Raw genomic sequence first — 20585 nt, forward strand, 5'->3', positions numbered from 1 at the left:
GTTTATTTTCTCTATGGTATCTTCAGAATCTGAGATTCTTTCTTCTAACTCTTGTATTCTGTTGGTTATGCTTGTTTCTGTAGTCTCTGTTTATTTACTTAAATTTTTCATGTCCAGTCGGCCCTCTGTTTGTGATTTCTTCTTTGCCTCCATTTCAGTTTTCAAGTCTTGAACTGTTTCCATTATCTGTTTGATTGTTTTTCCTTGGTTTTCAAGGGTATCATTCACTGATTTACTCAATTCTTCAAACTTTCTGTTATATTTCTCATCCATTTCTATAAGGGTGTTCTTTACATGCTGTTTAAGGGCGTCAATCACTTTCATGAAGTCAATCTTTTCTACTTCTTCTTGATTAAGGTGTTCATGTCCTCCCGTTGTGAGGTTGCTAGTTTCTGGTGGCTTCATGTTGCTCTTCAGCTTGTTGGGTGAATTCTTGCATTGGCACCTGCCCATCTCTTCCTCCAAATGCTCCCCTATGGATCTTCTTTTACAGGTTCAGGTATCCTTGCCTACTGATGTATCTTCCCAGTGATGGCTCTCCCCAGTGATGGCTCTCCTGGTACCGAGATCAGATCTCCGTGCCCAATGATGGCTCTCCCCAATGCTGGCTCTCCTGGCACCGAGATCAGGTCTCCATGCTGGTTGGGTAGCTCGTAAACAAAGTGCCTACCTTGCTTGGTGCAGTCAGGCTAGAGTGGCTCCCAAGAGCACAAGGCGATGTCCCCAGTTAGTTCCTTGGGCAGATAAGGATACGGAACCTGAAACAACCCTATCCTATAGCAATACTGACGAATATCTTGCATATCACCATAGAACCTTCATCTGGTGATGGATGGAGATAGAGACAGAGACCCACACTGGAGCACTGGACTGAGCTCCTAAGGTCCCAATGAGGAGCAGAAGGAGGGAGAAGATGAGCAAGGAAGTCAGGACCACAAGGGGTGCACCCACCCACTGAGACAGTGGGGCTGATCTATTGGGAGCTGACCAAGGCCAGCTGGACTATGACTGAAAAAGCATGGGATAAAACCGGACTCTCTGAACATGGTGAACAATGAGGGCTGATGAGAAGCCAAGGACAATGGCACGGGGTTTTGATCCTACTTCATGTTCTGGCTTTGTGGGACCCTAGCCATTTTGGATGTTCACCTTCTTAGACATGGACAGAGGGGGAAGGTCTTTGGACTTTCCACAGGGCAGGGAACCCTGACTGCTCTTTGGACTGGAGAGGGAGGGGGAGAGGTGTGGGGGAGGGGGAGAAGGGTGGGAGGAGGGGGAAACTTTTTATTCCTTTTCTCAATAAAAAAAAATTCTTGTTTAAACAAAAAAAAGAAAAAGAAACAAAGGAACTCCCACCCGCTTGGTTGCCCTGAGGATTCGGACCCAGCGCCCAGACAGGCTGAGCTGGGTGATGTTATGTGCCCAAAGAGGGCAGGGGGGCCGAAGTGGGGAGGGTTCTGGATGCAAGCTGGGTGGGAAAGGAAGAAAGAGGCAGTATGCAGGGAGTAGAGGCCCTGCAGAGAGCCCAAGAAGGATAGGGGGTTGAGGAACTTCTGAGATCCCTGTCCCGGGTTGGCGCCGCGGGGTCAGAAACTCACCCCAATCTCATTAAAACTCTTATAAGCTAAAATTACTGATATCAATTAGACAATTCAGCTTAAGGATGAGTATTCTTCAGGACAATCCAGAGATGTAAATGCCCAGTAAGTCAGAATTTATTCATAAGATAAACACTGTGGTGCAGGGAAATTTACAATAGCATATGTGAATGTACAGACAGAGGCAAAAGATATTCCAGATTCTGTAGCCTCGTGACTTGGCCTAATGAGGTTTCCCTTTAGAGAATTTACTTCTGGTAGGTTGGCAGCTTAAATATTAACCATAATCTGCTGCTCCTTTGACAATGGCACCAACACAACTAGACTGACTCAGAAACAGACACAAAATGAGAACACTGAATGCTATGATAAGGATGTAGATGAGGAACCACACAGGAAAGGATCCAGATCTTGGAACAAAGGAGCAGGTAGAAGCTGGTGAATCCTGGGATGGCATATTGAGTCCTGGTGCTCAGACAGATAGAAACCTACTCTGCCCTGTGAGGCTGTGCACATCAGACCATGCGCACATGAATCACATCTACCAAATATCTCTCTCCCTCAGGTCCAGATGGACTCCAATCACTAATGCCAGTTGGCAGATATTCTTCTCCACTCTTGAGTTCACAGGAAGTCTGAAGGTGCTCGACCTACGTGGAAATCCACTGAGCTACTGTGCAGTGCAGAGCCTCTGTAGGACACTGAGATGCCCTGGATGCCAACTAAGGACATTATGGTGAGTCTGGCCTGGGTTCTTCCCTGAAGCAGAGATGGATGGCAGAAAGCAAAGGCAAAAGCTGGACCTACAGTGAGGCTTTCTTTTAATCACATATTCACCCTCTTGCCCACACCTGTAACAGACGCCTAAATGTTATGATAAAGAAATGGAAAATGTATTGTATTCTTAGAGATCATGAAATACTGATATTCTCCAGGGAGCCCCACTAACTATTGCTAACAACAGGCCCATGAGGGCTCCAGTGGAGCAAACATACCGAGGAAGTGGCTGCAGGGGAGCTGAAGAGCACAGAGGAGGAGGCTAAATAAAGCAGAGGGGAGAAAGCTCCAGCCAGGGAATGGCATCCCCACTTCCTCCTGCTCTCTTCCTTGTAACCAGACTTCTGCTCTGTTTCTATGGACTCCATCTTTACTAAGATATCCCATATGTGTGTGTATATCTGAAACATTGTGATTTGAGACCATCGCAATGTAATTGAAATTTATAAATATATAGATACCTTCAGAATACATAGAAACGTGAAGCATATTTTAGCACTATGGCTTCCAGGAAAACTTTCATTAAAATTAGAAAACTCAAAAAAAAAAAAAAAAACAAGTGAGTCATGTCCTTATTCTATGGCTGGTGAATGTCACTTCAGATGTCTCTTGAAATACACTGGTGAGCTGTCCTGGGTCTCACGGTGGTCTGTCATGGCCAGTCACAGCAGAGCTGTGGGTCTCAACCTGTGCTCCATGATTCTGCAGCTCAGCAGTGGGAAGCATGGGATTATCCGCCCAGAGGAGAAAAGGCACTAGAAAAGCTAAGCACTGCTAACACCACATGCCAGGGCTCACAACGGGAAACCATAGCACAGTTCCCAAGAGCAGTGATCCCTGGAGAATCTGATGGTGAGCATCTCCCATGCAGGCTTGTCAACTGTGGCCTCACATCCAGCCACTGTGAGGACCTGGCCTCAGTATTCTCATGTAGCTCCAGCCTGACTGAGCTAGACCTGCAGCTGAATGCCTGGGAGACTGTGGTGTGAGGCAGCTATGTAAGGGCCTCAGGAATCCTGCCTGCAAACTCAGAATCCTGCGGTAAGTAAAACCCAGGATTTCCATTCTAGGCAGGGGCAAAAGAAGGGACATGAGGGAGTGAAAAATACGGGATATGGAAAAGAAGTGGGAGGGGGAAATGCATAGTCAGAGTGGCTCCTGACCAGCTGTGCCGCTTATACCTGAGACCTGGGCAAGTCACCGTAGTCTGTAAAATTCAGTTTCCTCATCTATCAGGTGGAATACCCACTTCATGGATTCTGATGACATAAAGTGTACATATGTAAAAACAAATACCAGGTAGGTAGTTAGGCACTGTGCAGTCATATGTATTAGCAAGGCTGTTACCTTACCAGACTCCCTTGCCTTCCTCCAGGACAGTGATTCAATCATTTATCATTCATGAATACATATGTGCTTGCATCCATATCAGGACCCTCTGTGCTAAGCACTTGTCCAGTACCTAGGGATACTATCACAAACACACATGGCTCTCTCCTGCTAAAGCTGTGTGGGAAGAGACAGATAAAGATCACCCACCAGCCCATGACACCATTGCCAAACTCTGCTGAACGCTATGGAGTCAACAGTATTGTGAGAATGTATTATTGTAAGAGAGCCTGCATTATTGGATGGCCCATGAGTGCTTTCCCTAGGCCTGATAGAGAAATAGGCTTTGGTTGGGCCAACCTGGAGACAGCAGTCTGGGCAAAGGAAGAATTGGAGAAAGCTCTAGAACAGAAAGTGGTTGAAGCCCTGGAGGGTCATGGGGTTTCACTACAGGAGGTGGTCCTCTGTCCAGAATGCCTATGGGGATATGGTCATGAACTCCATCTACTGGGAATGCTGATAGCAACTTTGTGACCCTTTTTCAATATGAGTCCCCTCATCTACGTCCATGTTCCCTTTCCTGGGAGAGTCTATTTCCAGTGTGACTGACTTGTGGGAAGGGGTATAAAGGGCCAGCCCTCATTTCAGCTCTGGAAAGTTCCAAAGGTCCTCATCCTGGCTTCAGATCTCCCTGCATACTGACCACGTTCCACTAGGACTTTGTCATGGACACATCTCTGTTTGTTATGCCTCCTGTTCTCTATCCTTTGTCCTGGATTTGGCTCAAGAATGAACTTAATAAAGCTCCTCACTTGTTCCATCTATAGACAACAGTGTCAAGGATTCGGGACCCTGAGGTTTCATAATTCTTTTGTGAATCCCAGGAAATATAGCTTCTTCTTGTGCTTGCAGGCTGGACGTGGCCCCTCTCAGTGACCCAGTGATTATGGAGCTCAGGGCCCAGCAGGCAGAGAATCCACAGCTGATAATCCACAGCACATGTTAAGGAGTGGACACAGAACTCCTACTGGTCAACTCAGACTCTATGTGGCTGGTCCACGACTGAGGTGGGACAGGTATCCTGAGGTGATGGGAAAGAGAAACAGAGTCAAGAAGAAACCAGAAACCATAGAAACCAATGTGAGGAAGGGTTCTGTGTGGTGGGGAGGTTTCATTTAGCAGGAACTGAATCCTGCAGCCAGAAAAGAGGCCAGATGCATGTTTTACATGGCATGAATAATAGAAGAGGCCACGCCCAAGTGGGTGGATAATATAAAGGGTTTTGGCTGTAGGATTTCCTGCAGCACAGCATGACTCAATGACCCATCAATCTAGCATCTTTCATGCTTAAAAACTATAGGGAAGACACTGTTCAGTTCTGCTGATAGCTTGAGGTATGATTGCCCTAGCCCAAAGCTAAATGATGTGCTGATCATGGGGAAACACTTCCTTGGGATTTGCATTTGTGGAACAGGGAACACGACCACCAAGTCTTTCTGTCTTTAATTTTATTGTTCACAAGGTGAGCCCATGAAGAGTTAGATTTTGCCCTCAGCTCACCTTTCCTATTGTCACTGTGCTCTCCCTGCAGTGATGCTGATCTCTAATATTTACAACTGATTTTTCTTTTTGAATCAGGGTCAATGCTTTATGTCTTGGAATTTTTCCTGCCATATAGTATTTTATATTTAAATTCAACTTTACACATATTGAGGGCATTTATGCACCAAAACTAGATTCTTGGCCAAACTGTCTCATGAATGGCACCTTTTACAGTTTCAATGGAAATCTTTCACCTCTCTGAAATTGACATGAACTGGCCTCCACCCCCTCTCTCAGCATTCTTGTCTTCCCTGCTTCCAAAAGAATGTAACCATAAGCTCTGCTTTCAGCATAGAAGGGCTTTCCTAGTCCTAAGGACCAAACTCTTCCACATTCTAGCCACAAAACTCTTCCAAATGCGTAAAACCCATGTGACCAGGATCATTATAACAATGACCCAACTCCTGGTATCAATTTTCTATCCAAGTTTACAAGTTATCAAAGTCTTGTAGCTCAAACAAAATACCTAAATAAGGAAACTTAGAAGAAAGATTTATTTGACCCACACTTTAAAGGAATAGTTCATCATGGCATGGAGATCTGAGAACATTGAGCCTGCAATGCCTGATAAATTTTGTCAACAGAGGGAAGAGAAACCACTAAATGCTTGTACTCCTATGACCATCTCCATTTTACACAACCCTGGATCCTAGTCCATGGATTCCACAGTGGTTAGGTCCTCCCAAATCTTTAACCCAATCAAGATAGTTTCTTTCTATCATACCCTGAGGCCTGTATCTAAGGTGATTCTAGATTTCATCAAGCTCACATTTGACACTAATGTTTCCACGGATGCATCCACTTGTCTTCAGTGAACAAAGTTAGGAATCCCTGGTCTCTTTCTTAACAGCAAACTCCATCCTGCAACAAGCACATTAGTGGACACTACACTCCAAAGACACTGAGGTTGGTGATGGCAGCGCCTCAGAGAACCTAATGGATGCGCAGTCTCTAACAAAGGCCTCTGAGGCTGTATTCATTGTAGGATCCATGGATGACCAACAAGAATTTCCATTGTACTGTGAATGCTCCCCCAGCAGCAAGACAGGTCAAAGCCAAGGCTGCTCCAATGAGTGGTAATCTGCATGAGTCACTATGGTAACACATCACAGTCACCTCACAGCATGGTGAACCAATAGTATGGAAACGTTTTATTAATCTGCTATGTTCTCAGTGGGAATTAATTAATAAAACTTAAGATTTTCTTGTTCATGGCTTTTCAATTAAACAAAAAATAACCAAAAGCTGAAAATACTTCATAACCAAAGCAGCTTATAGAAGAAAGATTTGGGAATGGTTAGAGTTTCAGAGTTAAGAGTCCATGACCATCATGGCAGACGGCATGGCAGCAGCAGGCAGGCATAGCACTGGAGCAGAGCTGAGAGCTCACATCCTTATTGACAAGGAAGGGAGAAATAAAACTGGAAACAATAAAAGCTTCTTTTTTAAAAGAAGAGGAGGAGGAGAAGGAGGAGGAGGAGGAGGAGGAGGAGGAGGAAGAGGACGAGGAGGAGAAAAGACCTCAAATCCCATTCCAGTGTCACACCTCCCACTCCTTCTCAAGCAGTTCCACCAAATACAGCCACCCATTCTCATTCTAAGCACCACCACCATTCCACATCTTAGTGGCTCTTTTTCCAGCCAAGCACAGTTCAGTAGAAACACTAAATCCCTGTCATTGAATCTGTTCTTTCACAGAGGGACAGGTGGACACCTCCTGGTTCCATGTGGCCCACTTTCAAAGACACGGGGTGGTCCTAGAAGTGCCAGCCAAAGTGGAGCAAGGCTACACAGTCTTGGAAAACCCAAGCTTCTCCCCAATTGGAGTTCTACTAAGAATTATGCCTCCTGTCAGACATTTCATCCGCATCACTTCTGTCACGTTGATCTACTATTACCTCAATCTCCAGGATGTCACCCTTCATCTCTACCTGATCCCCAATGACTGGACCATTCAGAAGGTAACACTGAGGACCAGAAATGTGGGGCTAGGGTGGATTGACAGAATACTTGAAAATATAGCTCTCCCTTTGGAGAAATTCTCCACATGGAGTGTGATACAGTTCTATAAGGGGAACCCTGGAGATTATGAGTCTGCAGTCTTCTTGGCCCCCTCACAACAGAGGTTCTTCAACTGCCATTAACACCCCTTTATCTCTACACATCCTTCTATGGCCTCTTTCCACCCATCAGAAGAATGGAAATTCTCCGTATCCAACATGAAACCAACTCCCTTCTTCTCTGTCAGGGACACAGTCTCCACTATGACCCTGACAGAGGCCAATAATTTGCAATCTATATGGCAGAATACAAGTCAGAAGGTTTCCCTGGAGCTGACATCACCCCATCACACAAAAATGTACTGATCAACCAACACACCTTATTCAGACCAGTTAACTGTTGCATTACTGAAATCTATTTAAGTCTCTGTCTGCAATGTTCCCTAGGCCATTGATGAACAAGAAATGAGGTTTCAGTTTGTTCGAATACACAAGCCACCCCCAGTAGACTCTCTTTGCATTGGCTCGCGATACATAGTGTCTGCTTCCAAGAACCTGGAAATCATTCCAAAGGTAAGCATCCAGGGGTTTGCTATTCTACAGGATCAGATGCCAGATTTGGGGCACTTTACAAGGATTTACAGCAAACTGAGATTGGGGAGAAATGATTTGGGCTTTAGGATGAGCAAGAAACCTTCCAAGTTAAGTGGAAAGCAATTTAAGGGATCACACAGAAGGTCTGGTGAACTGAGGAGTTGGTTTGAATATGGCACAGAGAAGGGCAGAGCCTACCGTGCAGCAAATCCTGAGTCAAGGACTTCAGGATGACCTCTCATTCATCGTGATTTGAATCTGAAATGTCTCCTACAGGTGTAAATGTTAAACGCTTGATCCCCAGTTACTGCTAGTGTTTGGGGAGTTGTGGAAACAAATATGTGAGGCCAACAATCACAAGCAGGCCACTAGTGGAAGGCCTTGAGAGCTATAGCCTCAACCTGTTCCTCACCTCAAACTTGGATTCCTGATCATATATAACAAGCTATGCCACAAGCTCCTGCCACAAATAAGAGAGCTCCAGTTTACATGCATTTCCATCATGAAACTAAACAACATAAGCCCTCCCTTAAGTTGTTTCCGCTATATTTTTGTCAGAGTGATGAGAAAAGGAATAGTATGTGGGCTAAGCTGGGCCCATTAGCATTCTCCATATCTTCTGTTGCTACATTCTTTCTATGTCCCCTTTCACAATGTTCCAGCCTTCTGAGTAAAGATGTGCATTCAAAGCTATAGGTTAACTCATTGCAAAAGACACACAGTGTCTAAGCCAGAGTCTACTATGGTGTGCAAAAATAAGAAAGCACAGGGGTGTGGAAAACGCTTGTTCTTTTGAGTAGAGGCTTCTGAAACAGAATCTGTCCTTGCCCCCTTCAGGAACTGGAGCTGTGCTACCGGAGCTCCAGGGAATCCCAGCTCTTCTCTGAGATCTATGTTGGCCACATGGATTCAGAGATTAAACTGAAAATCACAGACAAGAAGAATGGAAATCTCAAATGGGAAGCCTTGCTGAATCCAGGTAAAATTAGTTTAGATCCAGATACTCAAAAGGTTGAAAAAGGCAATGAATTGGGAAGGTGTGTTGTCATTAATTCTTGGTGTCATGAAATAGTCAGATCAGTTATGTGGCTTTTGCTAGAACCAAAGCAGGAGGTTAGAGTTAGAGTGAGTGCAATGGGGGGAGAAGCAGGAAAAGGTGAAGATAAGAGGAGAACAGAAGAGGAGCAGGGACAGAGGAGAGGAGAGGGAGAGAGGCCAAAAGGAGGAGAAGGAGGAGGTGGGAAGCCTATTCCAGGATGGGCCTCCAGTGTCCCAGTTCCTCCAACTGTGCACTCTCATGGTTTCCAGTACCATTCTCAGTGTCCATGCAATTATGAGTGCACTAGTGTGTGTGTTCGTTCATCACACCACAATCCTCATGACAATTACCGCTGCAGAACCAATCTTTCAACATATGATCACAGAACATGTTACATGCAAACCACTGCATACCCTACGCCCCATTTTCTCAGTCCTGCATCGTGAATTCTACTCCCAGTGCCCTAGAAATGACAGATTTTGAGATGCAGAAAGCAACTAGTAACAGTTCACATTTAAATGTGAACAGTGAAAAGGAAGAGATTTTTCCATCAGGAGATTCTTAATCTTAAAATCCCTTTGTTCTTGGCAATTTTTTAATATTTACTTATTTATTAGGTATACAATATCATGTCTGTGTGTATCTGCAGACCAGAAGAGGGCACCAGATCCCATTACAGATGGTTGTGAGCCACCATGTGGTTGCTGGGAATTGAACTCAGGACCTTTGGAAGAGCAGACAGTGCTGTTAACCTCTGAGCCATTTCTCCAGCCCTGTCTTTTGGCAATTTTATACATGCATACAATGCATTCTAGGAATTCCATCCTAAAGAAACCTTATTAACCTCCTGCCAGCCCCTCTTCTTTTCTACAAATCATCTCCCCACATTCATTATTGCTTGTGTCTTACAGAGTTTAAGTAGGATCCTCTGTGTGCCTGAGGGTTTTGAACTTCCCAGTAGGGAAGCAAGTGAGTTCACCAGTGGGTACAGATGGATTGTATACACCCTCTTCTCCCTTAATCTATTATTTGTCAGTAGTAAAGCCCTAAGTAGCACGGCCCCTGTGAGCTGCTTCCCCATGTCTAGGGCCCTACTTGTGTGGGTCCAGAGGCAGTAAGTACAGGTGCTAAGAGTTCATGATGGCCATGGTCATGTCATGCTTAGAAGAGACCACAACCTCTTATCTATATATTCTCCATATGTTCTCCATATCTTCACAGCCCTTCCCCATATTTTTTGTCCCTACATTCTTTCCAATTTTTCTTCCACAATGTTCCTAGATCCTCGAGGAGTGATATAATTGTCTACTAATAGGGATTAGCACTCAACCATCCCTTAGTCTCAGTATCCTGCACAGCAGTAGGTATCTGCAGGCACCTCCATTCACAGCAAAGAGAGGTTTTTCTGGTGAAGACTGAAAGTAGCCTTTGTCTCTGGCATAAACATTGCTATTTACAAGAGAATTGACACCATGTTCCTTTATGTAGGCAGTAAATGTAGTTTTTCTAAGGGCCTAAGACCTTCAAAGACCTGGGTTTGTTTGTTTTAATTGAAAAATGAGAGAAAATCATAACAAATTTTAACCTGTATTTTTCTAATTTCTAAGTGTTTTGTACACATATATGTTTTCTCTTTTAAGAATTCTGCTGCTACTCCTATGGCAAATCTCAGAATTGTGCCATTTCCTTGCTATTTAGGTTTTCTGATCCATATATATTCCTATTACTAATATTCTGTCAGATGTTACCTGGGAATAGTTCACCCATTCTTAACTACATCTTCACTCAATTAAGTTTCCTTTGATCTACAGAACTTTTTGAGTGTTCTGATATCCAATTTGCCAAGTTTTGGTTTTATTTCCTGTGCTACCAGAATCTTATTCACACAATCCTGACATATACTGATTAGTTGAAATGTTCTGCCTATGTTTGTTCTATAAGTTTCAGGGTGTTGTGGCACAAATTAAGGTCTTTGATCATTTATAGTTAATTTTTTAAAGGTGTGGTCTAGGCATCTAGTTTGATTCTTGCATACAGTGCTAAGTAGTTTTACAGGACCACTTGTTTAACAGGCTGTAATTTATACAAAGTACATTTTGGGGTTCTTTGTCAAAGTCAAGGTAGGTATGGCTGTATAAACTTTTATCTAGGTTCCGAGTCTATTCTATTGATCTGCACATCTTTTTGTGTCAATACCATGCTGTTTTTACTACTAGGACTCTAGTATTGGTTTGAAAGAAGTGTGATGAAGTTTTCTACAAAATCATTTTTTATTCAGAATTTCCTTGGAAATCCTATGTCTCTAGTGGTTCTGCATGAATTTCAGCATTTTGCCATTCTATTTGTAAAGAATCAGTAGAGAGGATCATCTCTCCTTTCTTCCAGGAGACCTCAGGCCTGCACAGCCCATGATCCCTACAGTCCACAAAGGTCAGTAACACTTATACAGAGCCAGAAAAGCCAATAGTATTCCGCAGGTAGATCATCTGATCCTTGAGTGAAGGTCAGTGAGAAAGGAGGGAGGCTCACTTTGCAAACCTTACCAGGACAGGTAGGCCATGTCAGGTAGGCATGAGAGAAACTCCCCAGGGCAGAGTTTCTCTCATGCCTCTTGGCTTCCCATGTTGAAAATAACCCCACCCTACAGCACGAATAATAAATACCCAGAGACAGATATTGGGGTTCAACCTGAAGATCAGAAAAGCAAAGCAGCCAATTACTGGCTCTCACCACTACCTCAGACTGAAATGGGGTGAGATCCTGTCCACAAACTCCCAAACTCCACAACCCACACTTCACAGTACACTGAGATCCTGCCTCTATCCCCTTATATTCCTTTCTCTACACAGCCATATCACTCCTGTCTCCACCTCCCTAGTGCTGGGATCTAAAAAAAAAAAAAAAATGTTATCCCAAGTGCTGAGATCAACTGAGTGTGAGCTCTATTTCTCTTTAAGACAGATTTAATCTTGTGTAGCCCAGGCTGGCCTAGAACTAACAGAGAACCCTCTGCCTCTGTCTCCCGAGTCCTGTGATTAAAGGTGTGCCACCATTCCCTGGCCTGTATGGCTGAATAGTATGACTGCTTTTCTCACTCATCTTCAGGCAAGCTTTGTTTATTAAAACACAAATAATACATTACTATACTACCCACTCCCAACCTGAACACCTTACCATACACCCTTCCTCTTAGTTATGCAGAGTGTCAGACTAATAACTGGCCTCAGGAAGGATACAAATATTTTTTCTCTTGACTTCCCAGAGGAGGAAGGGAACCAGTGATGCACAATGCAGATGAAATACATTAAAAAAAAAACTGAGCAGACAGTGGAAGAGTCTGTAGAGGCCTCTTTCTATGCTCAGTGTTGATCTTCACTCCTAGATGCTCCTACCTTGCTACACTTTGTGGACCAGCATCGGGAGCAGCTGGTGGCCCGAGTGACATCAGTGGACCCTCTCTTGGACAAGCTGCATGGTCTGGTGCTGAGTGAAGAGGAGTATGGAGCAGTGCGGGCTGAAGCCACCACCCAAGACAAGATGCGGAAGTTCTTCAGCCTCAGTCGGTCCTGGAACAGGGCCAGCAAAGACCAAGTCTACCAAGCTCTAAAGGAAACACATCCTCACCTGATCATGGACCTCTTTGAGAGGTCAGGTGGTGTCTCTGTGGGATCCTGACATCTTAGTGGTTGAGGGGTGCACTCTTCTTTGAGTCCTGGCTCTGCCTGACCTTCCTTTGGCCCTCCAGTTTCTCCATCTATAAACCAGTGGCCATCTGAGTTGCCATTCAAATGGCAATGTTCCTAGGACATCTCTTGGGGACCCAGACATCCCCTCTTGCCCTTCCCCATCCTGTTCATATGGGATGTGCATCTCAGAAAACTTCCAATGGAGCCACCAAGTCTATTGAGCCTTGTCCAGCTGGCTTTATGGCCTGAGTGGCCATCTCAAAACCACCTGACCAACCATGATACAAGCAGAACTGGGAGCATGGCAATGGAGGCAATGAGAGGGTGCTTTCCCTGGAAAGTGAATTCTTATGAATAGGAAAGGAAGGGGGCTTCTTAAATATTTCCCACCCTCAGTTTTTGTTGTCTTTATTCATTCTATTTCTATTTTCAGGTCTTGAACAACTTACTCATTTACTTCCCTTGTTCTTTGTGTTATTTAAATGTTTTAAGGGATTTGTTCCTTTCCTCACAGTGTTTGGATTCTCCTGGATTTCTTTAAGGGATTTATTAATTTAATCTCTGAGGACCTCTATCATCTTCATACAAACTTTTAAGACCTTTTTCTTGTGCTTTAACTATGTTGGAATATTCTGGCACTGCTGTGGTGAATAGGTGGGCTCTAGTTGAGATATATTTGCTTGGATGTTATTGACTGTATTTTTATACAGTCATCTAGGCATCTGGAACTGGAATGATTAAAGGTCTAAGTACTGATATCTGGATTTGTTTTGCTTTGGGTAGGTGTTTGTACCTTGGTTGCTGTTTATTCTGACTATGGGAGAGTGTGATGGGTGTTTGCTGCCTGGTAGGAAATTTTTTTTTTACATCATTAAAATCAGTTTTATTCTTTAGCATTGTGGAGAATTCAAATAATAATGCCTTGTATTTGTAAAGAACTTAATTTACAAGTCCCTCCTCTATTCATTATGTTGTTGGGTTCTTTTTTCTTTTTTTAAAGAAAAATATATATGAAGGCTCGAGTGTATGCAGTAATTATACAGGAAGTCTCTCAAGAACAAGGGCAGAATCTGTCAGACTTCTGTTACTCCCCAGGTCTAGGAACAGGAATATAATCATTTTCAAGAACCAATTAATTTAATTCACAGTCAGAAGTGGGCACAACTGCTTCCACAAGTGGAAAGAGTTTAAGAAGCTCTGCTCTGTCTTCCTGAAGACAAATAAGAACATTGTTCCTCACAGAGAGGTCTCTGAGTTACACAGCTAGCATTGGCTCCACAGAGTAACAAGCCAGTGTATGGAAACTGGGATGTGATAAGCTTAGGAGGAACAATGACATCATAATAGTAAAGACAAGTGACAGGGGGGCAGAGGGTGTAAAAATGCAACAATCATAAACAATAAATGAATTAGCAGAAAGAACCAAAAATGACACAGAAAAAAAAACATCAGGGTGGTACCAGACCAACTAGTTTGTTCTGATAGACCACGAAGTGTGCATTCTCTCTGAGATGCCATGCTCTGGTTTCTAAACTGGAGACAGTGGTATTGTACTAACTAATAGCATCACTTACCTCGATTCATACCTCAGAGGTGTGATTTGAGGAAAATGGCCTGTTGTATGATGTCTGGTAGCCTTCCTTCTGCCGACCTGACTTTCACCACCTGGTAAGAAATTTTATGCACCTAATATGTGTGGTCAGTGAGGTTTCCCAGTAAAACTTATTTCTTATCATTGACAGCTGACTCTTAGGAATGGGGCTAGGCTGAGAGTCGGAAGGAGTTCACAGGAGGGAGGAGATCAGTGTTCAACAAGAACCTGCTTCTTTAGTCTCCTATGAGACTAAATGAGAGGAGAGACAGTAAAAAAAGGTCACTCACAGGTCGGCTATAGCACTGGGGGTGAGACTGGATTGGATCTAGAGGGACAGAAGGAGAAAGGAAAATCTATACACAACCTACCTGCTTACCTGGCAGGAGTAGCCTGTGGGTTATCAGGCAGTATCTGCAGGAATTGGAGGCTGGGATAAAGCAACAAGTGGGGTAGAGAGGCTGGGAGGGAAAGTCTGTGGGATCCACAGGAGATGGTGGCAGAGGAGGAAGGAAGGCAGAAAAACAGGTGCTCTGTTGCAGAGATAGTGATGAGACTGGGGTATTGGGTTTGGGGGAGAGGAGGGAGTAGTGAAGGTCCTCAGTTAGCTTACCTGTTTCCATGACTACACAGCTGGTGTGATCACAGGAATGAATGCCAGCTGGTTTGGAGGCTGAGCTCCTGGGATGAGTTGGGGGAAGGAAGGTTGGAGCAGAGGATTTTTGAGATTTGAAGGAAGTGTCCTCAGAGGGGAAAGGAGACCACAGTAGGTGTTCTTTTTAGTTGGGGATGAGACTTGGGTTAGTGGGAGCTGAGGAGGGGAGGAGACCTGCAGTCAGCCTAGCACAAAGGGATTTGCCTTCTTCTCTAAGCCTCGTGGAATTTTCCCGAAATTGATGATATACTCAGACACAAAGCAAGACTCAACAGGTACAAGAAAATTGAAATAATGTCTTGCATCCTGTCAGATCACCATGAATTACAGCTGGATCAACAACAACAGAAAGCATACAAACTCATGGAAAACGAAAAACTATCTTCTCATTAAAAAAAATAGATCAACACAGAAATAAAGAAATTAAAGGCTTTCTAGAACTCAAGGAAAATGAATACATGATATGCCCAAACTTATGGGACACAAGGAAAGCAGCGCTAAGAAGCAAGTTCATAGTGCTAGTGAATACATTAAAAAACTACAGAGATCTAATTCTAGCAACTTCACAACACACCTGAAAGCTCTAGAACAATAACAAAAGAATTAATCACACTCAAGAGGAGTAGATCGCAAGAAATAATCAAACTCAGGGTTGAAAATAGTAAAATACAAACAAAGAGAAAATTTTTTAAAAATCAATAAAATGTAGACAAATTTTTCTTTGGGCTGAAAGTTCTTTTAAAATGACACAGAAGATTATTTTTAATTATGAAAGCTTTGCCCTAGCTTAGGCTTGTTGTACTAGCTCTTATAACTTAAATTAACACATATTCTTAAATATACATTCTTTTGCGGAGCTTGTTTATCTTTGCTCTGTATTGCCTGTCCTGCTTCCTGGACATCTGGCTGGTGACTCTGCCTTTCCTCTTCCCAGAGCTCTCTGCCCCAGGAAGTCCTGCCTTACCTCTTGCCTGCCTAGCTTATGGCCATTCAGCTTTTCTTTTGTAAACCAATCCCAGTGACACGTCTTCATACAGTGAAAAGGAATATTCCACAACAATAAAACAAATAGTTGTTTCTTTGAGGAAATCAACAAAATTCATAAATTCTTACTCAAATTAAATAAGAGGCAGAAAGAGAATATTCAAATTAATAATATCAGAAACAAAAGGGAGACATAACAACAGACGCCAAAGAAATCAAGAGATCATAAAGACATATTTTAAAAACCAGTGCTCCAACAAATTGAAAAATCTATAAGAAATGGATAATTTTCTCAATACACACATCTTATCAAAGTTAAATCAAGTTCAGATAAGCAATTTGCACAGATATATAACCCCTAGTGAAACAGAGGTAGTCACTAAAAGTTTTCCAAACATGAAATAGACCAGGACCAGATGGTTTAGTGCAGATTTCTACCAATCATTCAATGAAGACCTAATACTCCTCAAATTATCGCACAAAATAGGAGCAGAATTAGTATCGCCATATTCATTTTATGAGACCACAGTCAGCATGATACTCAAAAAAAAAAAAAAAAGATTCAGCAAAGAAAGAATTGCAGTCCAATTTCCTTAATGAACAAAAATGAAAAAATACTTGTAAAATACTTGCAGTTTAGGCCTGGTGGACCCCAGAGGCCAAGCACAGGTCCACCCCAGGTCTCTAGACTTGGGGCAGGAAGAATTTCACTGCCCTCTGGTACTAGGTAGTCAGGCCCCATTATGATTTGGGGCAGTAGAGTCCTGCCCAGCACCACGACAGACTGAGTCAGACAAGACCCACAAGCAGGCCAAAGGGGGCTGCCCTGGGCTCTGAGGAGGAATGATGGTCCTGTCCTGAGCCAAGATGGCTGAGTGGGAAGAGACCCATAGATGGCACGGGGCAAACAGGCACAATTATGGTCTACAAATGTACGTTATGGTATGGGAGAGAAAAAAGACAGAACGGTTTGTGTCCTGTGGACAGAGGCAGATCTGAAGAGGTGAAAGTGGTGAGGAGCAGGCAGATGAGGGTGGCTTGATTGCCAGCCAGAGCCATGGTGATGTCAGGGCCTGGGCTGCTGCTGGGGCCCAGGTCTGGGTTCATGACCCTGATGCATTCAAAGTGTGTATTGATGTCTATGACTCCTGATACCACCAAAGGTCTAGAAGGTAGACTTGGCACCACCCCTTACCACACCTTACTGACTATAACTCTGGAGAGAACTGGTCCTGCCCCTCACCTACTGAAGCACTCTGGAGAGTGGACCCTATACCTCCCCTGGGTAACACAATAGAGCTGTCCCTGATGGGATAGGTGTGGGAGAGCTGACCCTAAAAGCAGGAAAGTAGGAGAACTGGCCCCACCCCTTGTTTATCTCTGCAAAGGATGAGCTAGCCAGGTCAATGCAGGAGAGGTCTCCCTGGTGAAACTGATAAGAAGCAAGAGCTGGCTGGTGGATTGACTAATCCTGCAACTGTCCAGGCCCAGAACCAGGGTTATAGGTTGGTCAATAACATCTAACCCATGTATAATCTGCTGGAGCAAATGAAGGGGCTGGTATTGCAGACCCAAAGCTGGAGAATTTCCATAACACAAGGCAACAGCAGACTATCCAAGAGGAGTCCAATGAGGGCCCAGCATCAAGAGTGTAGCAAAAACCAGAAGCCCAGAACGAGATCAATGACCTTTGCAATGAACACTTGTGAATAAAGATATCTGAATAAACGGTTTACTGCATGACTCACTGTGTCACACTACGGCTTTCATGACAAGATTGATGATTTTAATTTTTTTCTTCTGAAATTTATGTTATTTTGGGGGGAGAGGTTGCAAGGACAGAAAGCAGATACAAAGGGATGAGGAAATAAATGGAATTGAGATGCATGATGTGAAAGACACAAAGAATAAATAAAAAGAAATAATACTTAATATGTTAGAAGAAACATTAAAAATGAATTTAAAGAATACTTGCATTTCAAATGCAAGACCGCATCGAAAAGATCATCGGTGATTATCTAGTAGGCTTCATTCCAGAGTTGCAGGGATGGTTCAATATATGAAAATCAAAAAAATAAAAAAATAAAATAAAATAAAAAAAAATATATATATATATATGAAAATCAACAACTATAATCTGCCATATAAACAAACTTAAAGATAGTAATGGAAAACACATGATAAGCTCATCATTTCATTAGATCCAGAAAAGGCCTTTAACAAATCCAACTCCCCGTCATAATGAAAGTTCTTGAGACACGATGGATAAAAAGAACATATGTAAACATAATAACAGCAGTTCACAGAAAGTCCATAGCCAACATCAATTTAAATTGAGAGAAAATCAAAGCAATTCCACTAAAAGCAGGAGCAAGAGAAGGTTATTGACTCTCTCCATATTTAGTCAAAATAGTATTTAAAGTCTTAGTTTGAGCAATAAGCTAAGGCTTATTGTTTATAAGATGTATAAGCTGAAGGAGATCAAGGGGATATAAATAGGAAAGGAAGTACTCAAAATATCTTTATTTGTAGATGATTTGATAATACACATAACTGTCCCTAAAAATTCCACTGGGAAACTCCTAAATCTGATAAAAAACAATTTGATCAAAGTAGCTGGATACCAAGTTAATTCATAACCATCTCTACAAGTGACAAATGGACAGAAAAACAAAGAAACATCTTAGCCTCAAATAAAATAAAATATCTTGACATAACTCTAACCAAGCAAAGGAAACAAATGTATGATGAAACTTCAAGTCTTTGAAGGAAGTAATTGAAGAAGATATCAGAAGATGGAAAGCTCTCCCATGCTCATGGATCAGTAGGATGAACATAGTAACACATGTAAACTCAAATGTTCTCCCATAATACAATACAGACATGAAGCACAGTTAATAAAATCTCAGAAACAGATATTGGGGTTCAGCTTGAAGACCAGAAAAGTAAAGCAACCAGCCCCTAACTCTTACTGAACCTCAGTCTGAAATGGTGATTCTGTCTCCAGGAAACCTCAGAATGAGACTGAGCCTGAAAACGGTCTCTTGCCATTTTAAAATACTCTCTAGTTCTCGAATCAAAGGTGTGTACCACTGGGATTAAAGGCACACACTGCCCCGTTTCTATTTCAACTAGTGTGGCTACTGGGATTAAAGGTGTGTGTTAATACTGCCTGGTCTGTAAGGCTGACCAGTAGGGCTCTTTTCCTCTCTGATCTTCAGGCAAGCTTTATTTATTAAAAATATAAATGAAATACCACTACAAAAATACATGTTAACTTGTTACTTACAAGTTAAAAAACAAAAATAGAAAAATATTTAAATTTTTACAATCCGTTATGAAGTTATCATGTTTCTATAAGAGCAGAAGGTCTTTCATGTATAGGGAAATGCTGTAATCACAGCAAACGATAACCTCAACTATGAGCCAAGGTGTTTCAGAAGCATCACAGGGTTTGTGTGGTGTGTGGTTGTGTTGTGTGTGGTTGTGTGGTGTGTGGGTTCGTGCAGTGCAAAGTACTCAGGCCGGGTGCTCAGAACCAGAGGTGTGAGGAAGTCACATGATGCAACATGGCACACACTGCAGAAACGCCTCAGATTCAGTGCACATTTGAATTAAGCTGGGCCATTTCATGTACACAAAACATTTTTCTTGTCAAAATTTTGCAATTGCCAGAGTGAAATCATCCCATACAGAGATGTGATTCACAGCTTAAGAACCTGATGTACATCCTGGCAGTGGAGGTGCATGCCTTAAATCCAGTACTTGGGAGGTAAAAACGGGTGGATCTCCGTGACTTCAAGGCCAACCTCATCTACAAAGGAACTTCTAGGACAGTTAGAACTGTTACATAAGGAAAGCCTGTTGAAGGGAAGGAAGGAAGGAAAGAAGGAAGGAAGGAAGGAAGGAAGGAAGGAAGGAAGGAAGGAAGGAAGGAAGGAAGGAAGAAAGGAAGGAAGGAAGGAAGGAAGGAAAACGGGAACTGATGGTACAATTTTAAAATGAGGGGCAGACATAAGACTGTGATTAAGAGCCTTGCTGCTATTGCATAGGCTCAGAATTCTACTCCCAGCACCATAATCAGACAGATATACATTCAAAGGCACACACATACACACACACACACACACACACACACACAAATGTACACACATTCACACACAAAGACAAACATATAAAAGAATGACAAATTGGGATTCCTCTTTATTGCTCACCCATCTACCAAAGTAGGACTCAATGTTCATGATGGTATGTTTGCCGCAAGGGTAGGCCTACCAGTTTCTTTGCCCAGGCTGTCTGGATACCCTCTGGATCACGTTTCTGGTCCCCTACTTCCCAGACTCATAACCAAAGCTGTTATCCTGTTATCCTGGCTTCTCAGTGCCTCCCATCTTCGCCTCTGGACTCTGCAGGTGTGCTAGCTCAGCCTGTGGGAATCTCTGAAGTTCTCCCTCTCTTTATCTCTTAGGACACAGTATTTTCCTTATAGTCATGCCTACCCTTCATGTTGTCACAGGCAGAAAGCTTCTCCCAAGACTTCTTACACAGAATCCCCTAGGGTTTTATTTGATAAGAGGTAATTCCATGTTTTGACCTTCCTTTCTGCTACATTGACTTCATTGGGAGTTTGGAAATAAAACTAAATAGTTGGATATTACAAGGGAACTCAAGGCTCTTAAATGTATACAACAGATATAAAGCTTTGGGTTTCTTTGTAAATAAGAGAAAAT

The 20585-nt window shown here is 42.8% G+C and overlaps 2 protein-coding genes across 6 annotated transcripts in view; both read left to right on the plus strand.

The window, feature by feature from the left end:
• Window positions 1-13455, plus strand: part of LOC142860487 (NACHT, LRR and PYD domains-containing protein 1b allele 3-like) — a 45400-nt gene extending 31945 nt beyond the window's left edge. For 2 of the 4 annotated variants that reach the window (XM_075991813.1, XM_075991815.1), the window contains exons 3-10: window positions 2164-2334; window positions 3247-3416; window positions 4617-4844; window positions 7005-7267; window positions 7754-7879; window positions 8738-8879; window positions 11325-11369; window positions 12322-13455. In XM_075991813.1, coding sequence (XP_075847928.1) covers window positions 7148-7267; window positions 7754-7879; window positions 8738-8879; window positions 11325-11369; window positions 12322-12614 — 726 coding nt within the window. In that variant the 5' untranslated portion in view covers window positions 2164-2334; window positions 3247-3416; window positions 4617-4844; window positions 7005-7147 and the 3' untranslated portion in view covers window positions 12615-13455. The remainder of the gene's footprint in view (window positions 1-2163; window positions 2335-3246; window positions 3417-4616; window positions 4845-7004; window positions 7268-7753; window positions 7880-8737; window positions 8880-11324; window positions 11370-12321) is intronic. The other 2 variants (XM_075991816.1, XM_075991817.1) reach the window with 2 other exon arrangements.
• Window positions 1-20585, plus strand: part of LOC142860488 (NACHT, LRR and PYD domains-containing protein 1a-like) — a 132683-nt gene that overhangs the window by 37817 nt on the left and 74281 nt on the right. The gene's annotated exons all lie outside the window — the stretch shown is intronic.

Source organism: Microtus pennsylvanicus, chromosome 11 (assembly GCF_037038515.1).
Source record: "Microtus pennsylvanicus isolate mMicPen1 chromosome 11, mMicPen1.hap1, whole genome shotgun sequence".
Taxonomy (NCBI): Eukaryota; Metazoa; Chordata; class Mammalia; order Rodentia; family Cricetidae; genus Microtus; species Microtus pennsylvanicus.